The 18,531-nt window shown below is 33.0% G+C and overlaps 1 protein-coding gene across 1 annotated transcript in view; it reads left to right on the top strand.

Annotated features, from left to right (window-relative positions):
* Positions 1-209: 209 nt before the first annotated feature.
* Positions 210-18,531, top strand: part of LOC127726020 (transmembrane protein 181-like) — a 65,666-nt gene continuing 47,344 nt past the window's right edge. The window contains exons 1-5 of the mRNA XM_052233315.1: positions 210-236; positions 3,135-3,293; positions 4,344-4,443; positions 16,425-16,552; positions 17,349-17,495. Coding sequence (XP_052089275.1) covers positions 210-236; positions 3,135-3,293; positions 4,344-4,443; positions 16,425-16,552; positions 17,349-17,495 — 561 coding nt within the window. The remainder of the gene's footprint in view (positions 237-3,134; positions 3,294-4,343; positions 4,444-16,424; positions 16,553-17,348; positions 17,496-18,531) is intronic.

Genomic DNA, 18,531 nt, shown 5'->3' with positions numbered 1-18,531 from the left:
TATCAAGTAAATATGAATGTTAATCATGATTGGACAAGAATTATTTGTCTTCCTAGAAATTCAGTAGCATCCATGAAATTACACTAAAAATTAGTTTGAATCTGCCTTATTTTGTAAATTATGGATAATTTTCAGATTCTTTATCATACAATTGAATTCCAGAACAGTATACATTTATTTCGTTTATATCCACTGTATGCTTGTAATTGATGGTTGTGTTTTATGCACCATTCAAGGTTAGTAGGTGGTGACTTGAACTCACTAATTATATGGTCTAATAAAAGAATTTTAATTATAAACAAAAGTTTAAATAAAATAGATATTGGTTAAAAAGGTGCAATTTGCCCTCTTGGCTTAATGTTTCTTTTTAACGAACAGAATATGCTTATCCATTGTATCTTCTTTATTTTTTATTAAGCACAATTGAAGACATCCTTTTTTGGAAACTGACAGGGAGAATCGATCAGACTTGAAAGAGAAGTGCCTGTTTCCATGTGGTAGTTAAAAAAAATTCCATTTTACTTTACCTTTTTTTAAGCCTTCTTTAAGAAATTTTAAATTCTATTTTGGTTATTTCAAATTAAATATGTTTTTTTTTATGTCTTTTATACTTTATATGATTTTTATGTATATGTGTAAGCCCACTAACATCAACCTTGTTACATTCAATCTTCTTAATCAATTCCATAGATATAAGAAGATGTGGTATGAGTGCCAATGAGACAACTCTCCATCCAAGTCAAAATTTATAAAAGTAAACCATTATAGATCAAAGTACGGTCTTCAACACGGAGCCTTGGCTCACACCGAACAGCAAGCTATAAAGGGCCCCAACAATTACTAGTGTAAAACCATTCAAACGGGAAAACCAACTGTCTAATCTATATAAAAAACGAGAAACGAGAAACACTTATGAACCACATCAACAAACGACAACTACTGAACATCAGATTCCTGACTTAGGACAGGTGCAAACAAATGCAGCGGGTTTAAACGTTTTAATAGTACCAAACCTTCACCCTTTTTCTGAAACAATAGTGTAACATCACAACATAGAAAGACACACTATAAAATATCAACTGAAATAGCTTAACTCAATCAAAGTACATATTGATACCATACACTGAACAAATAACCCATGATACAATGTAAATACAAAAAAAATAAACTAAGGGAAGAATAATAAAATTAACATGTTATATCGGTATGAAATGTTAAACAATTTAAGAAAAACAATATGTTCGAACAAAAATATCAGTCATTTGCAATTACTTTAAACACAGGTAAATGAAAATAATTTTGTTGTTAGGTATACGTGTACAGTTCCAATAGCGAAAGGAAATATTTTTACAAAATAAAAAATTTTGATGTTCATAGTACGAAGAAAAATTTATAGTAATACCGAACACTTATCAAAGCTGGTATATAGACCAGATATAACCCTGAATAACATTAAATAACAGAAAAGCATTACAATTTGTATCAACAGGTCAAATAAACAAGAAAGTACGATTTGAGAGTACTCGCAGTTACTGACAGCTAGTTAAAAGCCAAAACAATTGATAATAAAAAAATCATGCATCAGAGACTAAAATCAACCAAAACACATCCCAGGGATTTAGTATTTTAACGTCATGGACAGTCAAAGAAGACACGACTTGTGCAATGCCAAAAATAAATGTATCGACAGACAGTAGGATGGTTAGGAGTTTAACCTCTTTATAGATCAAAATGAAAGTGGGTATGTCTTTATACATCCCGTTTGAAAAGAATACAAATTTAGTTATGTTTTAATTTGCTGATGACAAAATCGATATTAGTGCCAGTGTAAACTATATTCAAACATCTAATTACAACATTGGTAAGATAACCTTTACTAATAAGTCCAATCTGGATGTTTACCCATTAATGCAAATTTATTAAGATAATTTCAGCATTGTGATGACCTGATCTTATTACATCTTGGATACTTAGCAGACCTGGGGTAATTAAAAAATGTAATTGTAATTAGCTGTAATTAATTACAAATTTAAAAGTAATTCAATGTTATGTGTAATTGAGCATATTTTTAATTACATGAAATTGAAAGTAATTAATTACATTGCCTTTTTGCCATGTAATTATGAATAACATTTCAATTACTTTCAATTACACTTAGATATTTTCTGGAAAATTTTAAAATACATTTTGGGCTTTTCTGATGCAATCACACATCATACACTTGGTACTTTGATTTCTTTTAATACTTTATAAACATTTTAATGTGTTGAAAAAATGTAACATTCCTTAATAATAAAACTTCATTAATCATTATAGCAAGTAATATAATCCTTATTTGTATTTAATTAATTAATTATTTTATTTTTTTGCATAAAAAATTTAAAAATTATAAACAATAACAATTTATTGACATAATTGACATATAATTTGTAAATATGTTGTTCTAACAATTAACAATAATCTTAGCCTCAGGATATTTCCTTTCACTTAACTAATTTTACAAGAATGTCCCTTGATTAAAATGCCAAAATCAATTTATCTTTTAAACCATCATATTTATATGTTAAAATCTGTTCACTGTTAAAAGTTTCATTCTAGCCTGTTTTCATTTTTATGATTTAATCTTATATAATATAGCTCTTACATTTCTTTGGACAAAAGTAATTGAAAAGAAATTAATTACATTGGCAATGTAATTGTAATGTTATTAATTACATTTGAAAATCAATGTAAACATCAATGTAATTGAAATGTAATATATACTTTGGCATGTAATTGACCCCAGGTCTAATACTTAGATTACAATAACTATATGATAACAATCCATTTCAATGGATTACAGAACACTAAGTTTAAATTCAAAGACATTGCATTTTATTTGAGTATTTCGTTAATGATTGTAGTATTTATAATAATAGAATACTACAAATTGATTGCTAATTACTGCATTTTGTTGATTTCACTGGTCGAATTAGGACTGATCCAGAAATAAATGTGGGATGGGGTCAAAAGGTTTTTTATTTAATCCTGCCATACATGAAACTTGACATGATTTTCCCTATAATTGTTCGGGCTATCATTCAAAAATAATCATCACCCATCAAATTTTAAAATACGTATCTTCTAAAATTCAGTTATGTTATAGTGTTCATTTACAGTTAATTAATTTTCAGAAGATATGGAGAATCATAATTTATGGTTTTATTTTTCAGTTTCAGTGTTATAACTCTTCATTCACACAGATTGAAATCTGGATCAGATTTGTGTTTTTATTCATGACATTTGTAGCAACAGTAAGTATTGATGTTATTGTCAATAAACAAATAAAGTTTAAAAACAAAAAGAGGGGTAAAAGATACCATGGGCCAATCAAATACCATAAGTCAAAATTAAAACAACATCACGGCCAAGAAAAAAAGACAAAAAGACAGACAACAGTCCAAAAACAATACACAGAAAACAATTATTGTGAACCAAATGAAACTTTTCCACAGAGTCATCTCCTCTTGGTCAAGGTATTTAAGCTTTTGTCAGTTCTGTTGTCCCATTGAATAAATACAATAGCTATTGTTTTCTGTGTAGTTTAATCACCGGGAACTTTAAATTTCTTCTAAGAGAAATCCATCATTCATTGATTAATTTACCTGAGTAAAAAAATATCTTCTAAGTAGATGAAAATACATGTTTCAACTCACAAAACTGTATGTGATGTTGTATTTATTCAATATGAATAATATATTTTCAATCTGTTCAATGTAAACACTGATTCAAACATTAAAAGTTGATTTCTGACAAAATTTTCAACATTGTTTCTATTGAAATTTGTTGTTTTGTGTGTTTGACAAATAAAAACTGGAAAAAGACAATATTTAAATGAAGGCCTTCTTAAATGTATTCTATAACTTAAAAAATACAAAACAAAAAATGCAAATTTCAATAGGAACAATGCTAAATATTTTGAACTGACAAAGGTTTAAATACCAAGAGGAGATGACTCTGTGGAAAAGTTTTATTTGGTTCGCAATAAATGATGATTGTAAAGTCTCATTAGTTTTATGCAAATGCAGTTAAACTGTAAACATTTTCAAAACCATATTGCATTCTATAGTTTTTTGACATATATTTTGTATGTGAACCCCTAAAAAATCAAGTGCTTTTATTGAATGCAAGATACATGTGCTTGTTCTTGTGGAACAAAAAAATAATCTCAAAGCTTTTTCTTTCCTAGCAGTTAAACTTAATATGTGAATTATAACATGAAGAGACTATTTTGTTACTTCTCTGACTCCTGTATTTTTATAAATGCTTTGTTGTGTTTCAGATGATGTGTTTTACCTTTTCAGTGTGTGTTTGGTAATTCTTTGAAGAAGTTTACTATACGAGATTGGTCAATAGAACAAAGATGGATGTCTTTACTACTAACTCCACTATTATTGTATAATGGTAAGCTGTTTGTTATTCCCCTGTTCTCAAGGAGGTGGATACTGGTTTTCCTTCTATGTGTCTGTCATGAAAAAACTATTTTATCATCACCTGCATTTCTACAAATGCCTATTTTATGTTACAGTTGATATTTTTTTACCTTTCTTGATATATGGCACCAAGCTTCATATGGTTATGTCATACCATGTGACATGCTAAAGTTATTTCAAGATTATTCTCCTGTTAGCAGAAAAAAATTAATTTTTAAAATGTCATGCACAAGTCAAAGCTTTTTGTCACCTATGGTCGTCCAGGGACATTTGGTGATGGTCTCTGTCCACCCATTCATCTGAAAGACGTCAATTCTCAGAGACCTTTTGACAGAGAGCTTGCATACTTGATAGAATTATTTGTCCTCATATTCTCTAGATCATTCTGTACTATCATTTTTATTTGACAATTTTAACAGGAGATTTGGAACTTTGCCCATTAAAAAAAGGATTTAACAATGAAACTTTGTGAACACAACTCCTCTGAAACTGTTGAACAGAAAACTTTCATATTGGTAGAATAGTTTGCCATCCTGTGTAGACCATATTGTACCGCCATTTTGATTCAATAATTTTTACAGGTGTTATTTGACTGCAACCATTTTTTGAAGTATTGAAACAATGTCCCCTTGTAAACGAAATTCCTCTGACACCATTCATCATAAAGATCTCCTAGGTGACAAGATTGTTAGCTACCATATGATATTGACCTTATTATACCATTAATTCGATTTTATCATTTTTATTGGGGTTACAGGACTTTTACCATATTTTCAATTAACATACCTCAATGATACCTTGTAAACTCAACTCCCCTGAGACCATTAGACAAAAAGCTCTCATACTTGGCAGAATTGTTTGCCATCATTTGGAATTGACCATCTTGTACTGTAATTTTGATTGGACCAATTTTGAGTGAGTTATGGGACTTTGACTTTTTTTTTACTATTTTACCATGTACCAAAATAACCATCTTTTCTGCCTTTCGAATAAAAGGAACAAATCAAAAAGCTTGCAGTACACTTTATAATGTTATCAATGTTCCTGTTGTACATTTCTTTCACAGCCGCAGGGGTTATTTTGCTATGACCAAGTAATTTTGTTGATAAATGACACTTCTTCATCTAGTTAAGCCATAACATGTGACATGCTTTAATTTTTCTTGCTGCATAAAGCTTTTATCTTTAAAAAGAGGGGGAGAAGATATCAAGGAGGCAATCAAAAACCTAAAAAAGTAAAAAAAATCCAAAAAAACAGACAAACAATAGTCCATGAAACATTGCACAGAAAACTTCAGATTGAGGAACACCACCCCCCTCCCCTCATCAAAACTAAGGTTAAAATCTGGTGCTCATAAAGGGTGAGCCATTCTTGCTCCACTAGTTGCACCTATCCTGTTACTCATTGTGTGTAACAATCTGTAATAGGATACATTTAGTTTTGTGTCACAATGGAGAAGAGGATGCATATTTATATCATGCACATTTTTTTAATTTTTGTCACAATTATCAATGCATCTCCGTGTAGAAGGCCGTGCTTTGACCTATAATGGTTTACTTTTATAAATTGTGACTTGGATGGAGAGTTGTCTTATTGGCACTCATACCACATCTTCTTATAGCTATCTAAAAGCCATTGTTTCTTGATACGTATATGGCAACAAGATTCATCTGGTTATGCCAAACTGTGTGATTTGTTTACATATCTTGACTTACGATAAGAAATGACTTCAGCTCCGAATTGTGAAGTTTCCATTTCTATGTAGCAACATTCCAGCAGCGCCTGCATATGGAGTATATATCTCCCAGTTTATAAGATATTCCAGGGCTTCATTTCCTTTTATGAATTCCTTGATAGAAGGTTGCTGCTCACAAGGAAGCTATTAAACCAAGAACTCCAAGTGGTGAAGTTGAAATCATCTTTTTGAAAATTTTACAGACGCAAGCATAAGATGGTTGACCGTTATTGAATAGTTGTATCAAAAATCATGACAGATATGTTCCAAATGTCGTAACATGAATCCCATTCTCCTTTTTCTCCAATCTGACCTACCAAATTACACTTATCACCAGGTTTGTACATACAGGAGCAATACAAGTGCCACATATGGAGCAGGACCTGCTTACCCTTCTTGAGGTCCTTAGTTCGACCCCCTTTTTTTGGGAGGAGGGGGTTTTTGTTGCTCAATCTTTGGTTTTCTATGTTGTGCTTTGAATACATATGGTTTCCTTTTAGTCTTTTCTTCTTTTGCCATAGCGTTGTAAATTTATTTTTTACTGTGACTTTTAATATTCATTTGGTATCTTTTGCTTCTCTTTTACAGATACTCTACTTCTAGTTTGCAAAAGACAAATATTATTTTAAAATATCTTGATCATATATCAATATTTATTACATTTAGTTAACATCATTGAGCTAGGGTATACTAAATGAGCAATATCTCGCATTACATCTGGTTTTATATTTTTGGGCTCAACACCTTTACTTTAACATTTCATACTTTTTGGCAGCCAATTATTGGTTTAAAAAACTCATAATTTACTGCAAGTAACTGACACATTCTTAATATACATGAAGGTCAAATGCACATTAATGCATGTTAATGCTTGTTTGTCAGAATTACTGGGTATCCCCTTATAATATATAATATATATTTATATATCTGAACACATAAAAGAATAAATATACAAGACATTAAATACATAAAAAGAATAAATACAAGTACTATACACCTTATCGCTATTAAGTCCAATCCGGAAAAAAACCCAGTTACTTAGACAATTTCCTGTTGAGGTCAAGTGGAGCAAAAACAAAGGTTATCAGTAATGAGCAGAGGGAGGAAAAGGTTTGGAAGTGGACATTTTGAAGTGTTGATAGTTTAAGAAGCAATGTTTAAAAGACAAATCAAAGTCATTGAAAATGCTTTGTTTGATGTGTTTACGATGGTTTAAAAATGTCTCTATGAAAAGTTTTATGCACAATACATTGTTTAAACAAGGCCCCAGATAGCTTCAACTGGGTTTGAAAGTTGTGTAAATTTAGAACTTATCCGGATAGGAATAAATAGCGATAAGGTGTATTGAAATTATTGCAATAAAAATTACAAGTATAACACAGCCCACAACAGTTTAATATCTGCCAAACTAACCAATGATTTAGCTATTGAACCAATAGTTCTGATACTCTCTTAAAAGTGAACAGCATTCAGACAAGCTTTAACTCATATCAAATGATAGTTCCTAGGGAAATAAGATGAACAATTTTTTCAAAAATTCCTCAATGATATTGTAACGAAAACCGAGCGGTCGGGCCTTAGTGTAAACTATAAATATTTATCCCTTAGTGCGTTGCTATAAGAATGTGTTATGTTAGAATGAACGAGTATATAAAAAATAAAAGTTATATCTGGTGACTCTTATTTGGTAGCGTGGACTCTGGTATCGTGGTACTATGTGGTACTCTGGTATTCTGAATACACACTGGTAAGGTTTGGTTCCTCTGGTAAGGTAATGACTCTGATATAAAAGGGTAGATTGGAGTATAGGTTTTTGAATAGTAACTCTCGATGTTTGTAAGAATAACAGACTCGTTAAATAAAAATCAACTTATATTAACTTTAAGATGCATTAAATATAAACAATACATATAAATATTAAATAACTTAACAATATTCTAGTCTAACAGATAAATACTTTATTAACCTTCTATCGTGAATTAAAGAAAATGGATAGCGGAAAAATATACCCAGAAAGTTTACTAATGGTAGTTTGGTAATCGGCAAATGGTAAATCAAATTCAATGCCAAAAGAGATAGTTTCTCTCGAGAAGTTATTCTCTAAATGTAACTTGGAAAGGAATTAACAAACCCATATTATACGGACGTCGTCTCCTCGGACATTTTAATAGTGTTGGCTGTCTGGTTACTACTTGGTATGGTACATGGTATCTGTACGTATATCAAAATAGCTTGGAATTAGCGAGTGTTACTTGCCCAGGATAAAATCGTGCTAAAGACTTATCTGTATTCTCCGCCGTATTTATACTTAGGCAAACCAATTTACCGATTTGGTTTACCATTTACCATTTTGGTTTACCATTTACCATTTCGGAAAATACCTAAATTACCAAAACCGGAACTGGTGATTACCAAAATAGGTAAAGACGTCATTGTACGTCATTTTAAGTACACAATGCACAGGTGTTCCTATGCAAAAACATAGACAAGAATAACAAAAAGTTTTAGAGTTATCAATGTTTAAACATAGTTATACAAGAAATATATAATAAGAAAAGTCAATTATTGGTAAGATTTAAACAACATCTCACAATTTTAGGGGAAACAAGTTCCATTTCAGGGGACCCACATTTCGTTACACTCTCCCCACCTTTGAAAAATAATATTTGTCCCCAAACATGAATAGGCATTTCCTAAAATTTAAAACAAGTTCTTCAATATCGTTCATTAAAATATTCTATTACATACATATTCAACATATAAAACAATATTTAATTAAATTTAATTAATCTTTAGAATGTTCATTGTTCATATACGTCTTCACGCAAAGCTTGAATTTCGCACTGTTTTTTATGATCCTTTAGTCTTGTAAATGTTCATATAGCACCAACATCGCTTCTTCTCATAACGATTGTTCATAAAACACAAGTTCTGTTTATTTTGACGAATGTTTTAGTTTATAGAGCACCGACATATATATCTTTTTCACTTGACGAATGTTCATAAAGCACTAACACATCTTCTTCGCGTGATGAATGTTCTTACATCAGAACTTATTCTGTGTATTTTGACGAATGTGTATAGGGCACCACCAAATATTCTCAGCGGGACGAATGTTCATAAAAGACAATTGTACAATTGAATTTTCTGAAAATAAGTTACATATTTAAACATTCAATAAATGTAAGCAAAATTAATAAAAATCTGAAATAAATTAAACGTCAATTTGAAAAAAATACTCTTTCCCTTATACAATATATATGGAATATTATCTTTAAAAATCAAACTCAATAATCCTTGGTACAAGTATATCTATGTCTGCAACAATTAGACGGTGATACACAATTTTTTTTATCCGACTGCGTTGGTAATACAGCAGTCCCCAGCGGCATAACTACACTTCCATTTGCCATGCTTAAACCACTACGTGCATTGGACAACACTGGCGTTACACTCTTAGACATGATATTATACATGGATGAGTTAAGGACACTAACGGTGGACCCGGTATCAATCAAACAATTCAATTTCATGCCATAACACTGACAATTACAACATGTACATATATACTTTCAGAATATATTTATCTGACTCAATTTCTCAAAATTATTGGATTCTTCAAAATCATATTTAGTTTCGGCTGAAACTTGGTCCTCAGTTTCAGCCACTAATAGTTTCCCCGACCAGACATTTGGTCTGCCACTTTTCTTGGAATTAAGATGTTAGTTCTGCTACCTTCGAACCTTTTGGATCGGTTATTCAATAGGGGACATTCCCTTTTGATTACCGGAATCCCCACAATGGTAACAAGAAAAAGTATTCTTATTTTTTTCTATTATTTTCTATTTTTGCAATACGACCTGAAATGTCATCAACTTGTTCAGAAAAATAAATTTCCTTATTTAGATCAAAATTATCATTTTCATTTACAGCACAAACTAGCTTATAGTGCCGTGTTTACGTCTGCTATTTTGGAAGGCTTCATATTCAAGAGCTACTTGAATAGCGTTATCAATACTTTTTGCTTTGGCCTGGAAAATAGCCCATTCCATGTCAACATCATTTAGGGAATCAATAAAACAATCGCATGCTAATTGTTCTTTAATCTCTATCGGAGCTGATGGATACGCTAATCTTACTAGACGTTTTATGTCTTGGCCTAACACAGGCATTTGTTCCGTGCGTCCGCGTATTTTATTTTTCATTTGCGCCCTGTACATTTTTGCTTGGTTTTCTGGTTGAAAACGAGACGCTAAGGCGGCTGTCAGTTGTATAAAATTGGTCCGCATCTCTGGTCTTAAATCGGTTAAAATACTTTGGGCGGTACCTCTTAAGCTAGTTGCTAGTTCTAAAGCTTTCTCTATGTCGGACCATTTGTTAATTGCTGCAATTAATTCAAACCGAACTAAATAGTCTTCCCAATTACTTTCACCATCATAAAGTGCTGGTTTCTTTTTGTAATAGTTTGTATTTTGTAAGTTTAAATCATAATCACGCTCAAAATTTTGTTCATTGCTAATGCCAGCATAATTTGAATTACTGGTCATTTCATCAGTACGGTGTTCTTGGTCGGTCCCGTTAACCACCACTCTGAATCGTCCGCGGGACGTCAAAGGTAATGCTTGGTACGTTGCCCCTGATTATGGGGTACGCCCCGGTCCAAAGTCCTAGGTAAATGTCCCGAATCCCATCTACCCCGTCGGGCATCGGATTCACAAGACGTCGCGACTCGTCTTGTATTCCCGGAGTCTCCCTCAGCAGAATCCCTTGCTTTCTGACTCCAAAACCAATACCTAGACCCTCTGGCAGCATGGTCCAAAAGAGTCCTTGACTCTTCACCAAAATTCTGTTTTACCGTACGCGCTGCATTTTTTTCCAAATGCACAACCGTTGCCCTATTTGAAACTTCCGGGTTTTTCGCTTGGTCAATGGCCACTTTCCTTGATGGTGATAGATCCCCTGACAATGGCCTATTGTCAGCATGATGTATACCATCCTTTTCGTATCTATTCGTATTCTCTTGTGAGGGACATTGATCTTGGTTCACTCTTTTGCCTATTTCTCCGGTCGGCGTCAGATCATGGAAAATTTCACAGGACCGAGATCGGGGGAACACTGGTCTACCCTGGGCAGTTAACCTAGGTGTTTCAAATTTATTTTCCGCGCTATCCATTTTACTTATTTTTATTTATGCCTTATCTTGAATATAATTACACTTATTGTTAGAATATAAAAATGTAGGTACGCTGCCACCACTGTAACGAAAACCGAGCGGTCGGGCCTTAGTGTAAACTATAGATATTTATCCCTTAGTGCGTTGATATAAGAATGTGTTATGTTAGAATGAACGAGTATATAAAAAATAAAAGTTATATCTGGTGACTCTTATTTGGTAGCGTGGACTCTGGTATCGTGGTACTATGTGGTACTCTGGTATTCTGAATACACACTGGTAAGGTTTGGTTCCTCTGGTAAGGTAATGACTCTGATATAAAAGGGTAGATTGGAGTATAGGTTTTTGAATAGTAACTCTCGATGTTTGTAAGAATAACAGACTCGTTAAATAAAAATCAACTTATATTAACTTTAAGATGCATTAAATATAAACAATACATATAAATATTAAATAACTTAACAATATTCTAGTCTAACAGATAAATACTTTATTAACCTTCTATCGTGAATTAAAGAAAATGGATAGCGGAAAAATATACCCAGAAAGTTTACTAATGGTAGTTTGGTAATCGGCAAATGGTAAATCAAATTCAATGCCAAAAGATATAGTTTCTCTCGAGAAGTTATTCTCTAAATGTAACTTGGAAAGGAATTAACAAACCCACATTATACGGACGTCGTCTCCTCGGACATTGTAATAGTGTTGGCTGTCTGGTTACTACTTGGTATGGTACATGGTATCTGTACGTATATCAAAATAGCTTGGAATTAGCGAGTGTTACTTGCCCAGGATAAAATCGTGCTAAAGACTTATCTGTATTCTCCGCCGTATTTATACTTAGGCAAACCAATTTACCGATTTGGTTTACCATTTACCATTTTGGTTTACCATTTACCATTTCGGAAAATACCTAAATTACCAAAACCGGAACTGGTGATTACCAAAATAGGTAATGACGTCATTGTACGTCATTTTAAGTACACAATGCACAGGTGTTCCTATGCAAAAACATAGGCAAGAATAACAAAACGTTTTAGAGTTATCAATGTTTAAACATAGTTATACAAGAAATATATAATAAGAAAAGTCAATTATTGGTAAGATTTAAACAACATCTCACAATTTTAGGGGAAACAAGTTCCATTTCAGGGGACCCACATTTCGTTACACTCTCCCCATCTTTGAAAAATAATGTTTGTCCCCAAACATGAAAAGGCATTTCCTAAAATTTAAAACAAGTTCTTCAATATCGTTCATTAAAATATTCTATTACATACATATTCAACATATAAAACAATATTTAATTAAATTTAATTAATCTTTAGAATGTTCATTGTTCATATACGTCTTCACGCAAAGCTTGAATTTCGCACTGTTTTTTATGATCCTTTAGTCTTGTAAATGTTCATATAGCACCAACATCGCTTCTTCTCATAATGATTGTTCATAAAACACAAGTTCTGTTTATTTTGACGAATGTTTTAGTTTATAGAGCACCGACATATATAACTTTTTCACCTGACGAATGTTCATAAAGCACTAACACATCTTCTTCGCGTGATGAATGTTCTTACATCAGAACTTATTCTGTGTATTTTGACGATTGTTTATAGAGCACCACCAAATATTCTCAGCGGGACGAATGTTCATAAAAGACAATTGTACAATTGAATTTCCTGAAAATAAGTTACATATTTAAACATTCAATAAATGTAAGCAAAATTAATAAAAATCTGAAATAAATTAAACGTCAATTTGAAAAAAAATACTCTTTCCCTTATACAATATATATGGAATATTATCTTTAAAAATCAAACTCAATAATCCTTGGTACAAGTATATCTATGTCTGCAACAATTAGACGGTGATACACAATTTTTTTTATCCGACTGCGTTGGTAATACAGCAGTCCCCAGCGGCATAACTACACTTCCATTTGCCATGCTTAAACCACTACGTGCATTGGACAACACTGGCGTTACACTCTTAGACATGATATTATACATGGATGAGTTAAGGACACTAACGGTGGACCCGGTATCAATCAAACAATTCAATTTCATGCCATAACACTGACAATTACATTATGTACATATATACTTTCAGAATATATTTATCTGACTCAATTTCTCAAAATTATTGGATTCTTCAAAATCATATTTAGTTTCGGCTGAAACTTGGTCCTCAGTTTCAGCCACTAATAGTTTCCCCGACCAGACATTTGGTCTGCCACTTTTCTTGGAATTAAGATGTTAGTTCTGCTACCTTCGAAACTTTGGGATCGGTTATTCAATAGGGGACATTCCCTTTTGATTACCGGAATCCCCACAATGGTAACAAGAAAAAGTATTCTTATTTTTTTCTTTTATTTTCTATTTTTGCAATACGACCTGAAATGTTATCAACTTGTTCAGAAAAATAAATTTCCCTATTTAGATCAAAATTATCATTTTCATTTACAGCACAAACTAGCTTATAGTGCCGTGTTTACGTCTGCTATTTTGGAAGGCTTCATATTCAAGAGCTACTTGAATAGCGTTATCAATACTTTTTGCTTTGGCCTGGAAAATAGCCCATTCCATGTCAACATCATTTAGGGAATCAATAAAACAATCGCATGCTAATTGTTCTTTAATCTCTATCGGAGCTGATGGATACGCTAATCTTACTAGACGTTTTATGTCTTGGCCTAACACAGGCATTTGTTCCGTGCGTCCGCGTATTTTATTTTTCATTTGCGCCCTGTACATTTCTGCTTGGTTTTCTGGTTGAAAACGAGACGCTAAGGCGGCTGTCAGTTGTATAAAATTGGTCCGCATCTCTGGTCTTAAATCGGTTAAAATACTTTGGGCGGTACCTCTTAAGCTAGTTGCTAGTTCTAAAGCTTTCTCTATGTCGGACCATTTGTTAATTGCTGCAATTAATTCAAACTGAACTAAATAGTCTTCCCAATTACTTTCACCATCATAAAGTGCTGGTTTCTTTTTGTAATAGTTTGTATTTTGTAAGTTTAAATCATAATCACGCTCAAAATTTTGTTCATTGCTAATGCCAGCATAATTTGAATTACTGGTCATTTCATCAGTACGGTGTTCTTGGTCGGTCCCGTTAACCCCCACTCTGAATCGTCCGCGGGACGTCAAAGGTAATGCTTGGTACGTTGCCCCTGATTATGGGGTACGCCCCGGTCCAAAGTCCTAGGTAAATGTCCCGAATCCCATCTACCCCGTCGGGCATCGGATTCACAAGACGTCGCGACTCGTCTTGTATTCCCGGAGTCTCCCTCAGCAGAATACCTTGCTTTCTGACTCCAAAACCAATACCTAGACCCTCTGGCGGCAATGGTCCAAAAGAGTCCTTGACTCTTCACCAAAATTCTGTTTTACCGTACGCGCTGCATTTTTTTCCAAATGCACAACCGTTGCCCTATTTGAAACTTCCGGGTTTTTCGCTTGGTCAATGGCCACTTTCCTTGATGGTGATAGATCCCCTGACAATGGCCTATTGTCAGCATGATGTATACCATCCTTTTCGTATCTATTCGTATTCTCTTGTGAGGGACATTGATCTTGGTTCACTCTTTTGCCTATCTCTCCGGTCGGCGTCAGATCATGGAAAATTTCACAGGACCGAGATCGGGGGAACACTGGTCTACCCTGGGCAGTTAACCTAGGTGTTTCAAATTTATTTTCCGCGCTATCCATTTTACTTATTTTTATTTATGCCTTATCTTGAATATAATGACACTTATTGTTAGAATATAAAAATGTAGGTACGCTGCCACCACTGTAACGAAAACCGAGCGGTCGGGCCTTAGTGTAAACTATAAATATTTATCCCTTAGTGCGTTGCTATAAGAATGTGTTATGTTAGAATGAACGAGTATATAAAAAATAAAAGTTATATCTGGTGACTCTTATTTGGTAGCGTGGACTCTGGTATCGTGGTACTATGTGGTACTCTGGTATTCTGAATACACACTGGTAAGGTTTGGTTCCTCTGGTAAGGTAATGACTCTGATATAAAAGGGTAGATTGGAGTATAGGTTTTTGAATGGTAACTCTCGATGTTTGTAAGAATAACAGACTCGTTAAATAAAAATCAACTTATATTAACTTTAAGATGCATTAAATATAAACAATACATATAAATATTAAATAACTTAACAATATTCTAGTCTAACAGATAAATACTTTATTAACCTTCTATCGTGAATTAAAGAAAATGAATAGCGGAAAAATATACCCAGAAAGTTTACTAAAGGTAGTTTGGTAATCGGCAAATGGTAAATCAAATTCAATGCCAAAAGATAAAGTTTCTCTCGAGAAGTTATTCTCTAAATGTAACTTGGAAAGGAATTAACAAACCCACATTATACGGACGTCGTCTCCTCGGACATTGTAATAGTGTTGGCTGTCTGGTTACTACTTGGTATGGTACATGGTATCTGTACGTATATCAAAATAGCTTGGAATTAGCGAGTGTTACTTGCCCAGGATAAAATCGTGCTAAAGACTTATCTGTATTCTCCGCCGTATTTATACTTAGGCAAACCAATTTTCCGATTTGGTTTAACATTTACCATTTTGGTTTACCATTTACCATTTCGGAAAATACCTAAATTACCAAAACCGGAACTGGTGATTACCAAAATAGGTAATGACGTCATTGTACGTCATTTTAAGTACACAATGCACAGGTGTTCCTATGTAAAAACATAGGCAAGAATAATAAAAAGTTTTAGAGTTATCAATGTTTAAACATAGTTATACAAGAAATATATAATAAGAAAAGTCAATTATTGGTAAGATTTAAACAACATCACACAATTTTATGGGAAACAAGTTCCATTTCAGGGGACCCGCATTTCGTTACAATATTATGATTATTATTTTGTGAGAAATGATACATCCCCTTTTTGTTGTATTCAAAATTTTATTTTTCAGATCCAATATTTCCACTGACATTCCTAGTTAACAGCTGGGTACCAGGAATGTTTTATGCCTTTCTTTGTTGTATTTGGAATGTTTTAGGTTTTTAGATCCAATATTTCCGCTGACATTCCTAGTTAACAGCTGGGTACCTGGAATGTTTGATGCCTTGTTCCAAGCCTCTTTTCTTTGTGGTCTGTTATTATTCTGGTTGTGTATATATCATTATGTCAGACAGGTAAAATTATATTTATATATTTGTTTATATATACTTTCTGACAAAGAACAACAGATTGATGATTATATTGTACTATGATGTTAACTTATCAGTGGAGAACATTTTGAAAAATTGTAAACTATATTATGTCAGTCAGTAAAATGGTTAACAATTGTAAAATATTTTAAAGATATTAAAAATTCTATTCTTCTCTCCATACAATACAAAATCAAGAGCAATAACATTTAACTGTTCTTGAGTGTTGAAACAGAATGTGCATAAACCAATGACAAATGATTCAAAAAATGTATTTCATATTCAAAGTAAAAAATAAAATTTTGCTGTCTTGTTTCAAGACATTTTCAGTTGAATATTTTGATATAATAAAAAGAAATCCATCCAATAGGCAGTTTATGGACTGTCCAATAATCTCAATAAAATTATATTGACTTCAGCTTTGCTTTGATTCTTATCTATTTTTAGAAGATGACCACACACCCTCAGCCCCAACAGGATGGGGTTGTGGATTAATACATCCCAAACACCTCTCATTTGTGGATATATCTTACCTAAGAAACATATGCTACAGATAATTTTGTATACCCCAATCATCCTATGTAATTTAAATACAAAAATGAAATATAAAACAAACAATATCGAATCTTATGTATGTAAATAAATCTTAAGACAGCAAAAAACTACTTTGTTACATCTGAAGAAAGTTTGCAAGTAAATTTAACCAAAAGATAATTTAGTACATGCTTACAGTCTACATATTGATGTGTCATCTTTAATGGTTTTGTGGTTTTATTTTCAGCCTGACAAAAGATTTGTAAAGTTCTATATTCCAAAGTTACTAATAGTAGGACTGATCTGGATTTCTGCAGTAACTTTGTCTTCCTGGCAGGCATATAATGAAATACAAGATCCTACCTATTATTACAGACTGGATACTACTAATTTTATGATATGCCATTACTCTTTCTCATAGTGTTGTTTATTGCTCAATATTACCATCATAAATTATAGGTCCCACCCGCCTCCCCTTCATCCCCTTTCCTTACGTTTCTGTCTAAAGGAAATTGAATGGGAGAATATGGGTACACATGGGTATATGTCCAGACCAGTAACCAGTGATAGTACGTTTATTTTTAGTCGGGGATATTCCATCTGACCTTATGACGCAGTTGGGGTATACTCAGAATTTATGATGGTAAGTATTTATCTAATAAAATCCAAATTTACTTTAAAGTTTGATTTTTTTTGCGTTACATACACTGAATTGCGCAGATACCTTATCAGTGTTGCAAACCATGGAATCCGTCGTAGCAGTGGCGATCGATACATCCTAGGAGATATTCGACCCATTTCAGTAGGAGGTCGGTGGATTCAAGAGGGTTCCGATAATATTGACATAAACGCCGAGACATTAGATGGAAACACACGTTACATTCTCTTGGAGTTCTGTATTTTTGTTATTTAACTTTTTGCTAGGGCTATATTTCAAACTAGATCAGCTGGCGTGTATGACTATGGTTCGGAACGAATCAAGCGGGGAATTGAGCGATCTTTGGCTATATATGATACAACAGCATCATTGACCGATGCGATGCGACTCCTTACACTAAACCAAAATGTAAATCAGAACCATCACGACGATCGGATGCTTTTGAAAAACTTCAACTATGTGATCATTATGAGAGTAATGATGTTGACCAGGTATGGGTTTTCCAGACATTTGTCAAGGGATATTATAAAGTTCCAATAGAATTGCATGCAACTGAACAAAAGATTCCTTTTTGGACAGGGTACAACTGTCATTTTGTCTAAAAAGCGCGCCAATTATAGATGCTAAACCGAATGATATGGCCACAGTGTATACTTCCTCGAAGTAGTGTCTTGACATGTTTAATGATGCTGGACAGGATTACCTATTTGACCAGCAACTCTATGCAATTGCACAACAAATCAAACAAACATCTTTGAAGCGAGATGAGGAA

Source organism: Mytilus californianus, unplaced genomic scaffold (assembly GCF_021869535.1).
Source record: "Mytilus californianus isolate M0D057914Y unplaced genomic scaffold, xbMytCali1.0.p SCAF_15, whole genome shotgun sequence".
Lineage (NCBI taxonomy): Eukaryota > Metazoa > Mollusca > Bivalvia > Mytilida > Mytilidae > Mytilus > Mytilus californianus.
This window is presented reverse-complemented; position numbering and strand designations above follow the sequence as displayed.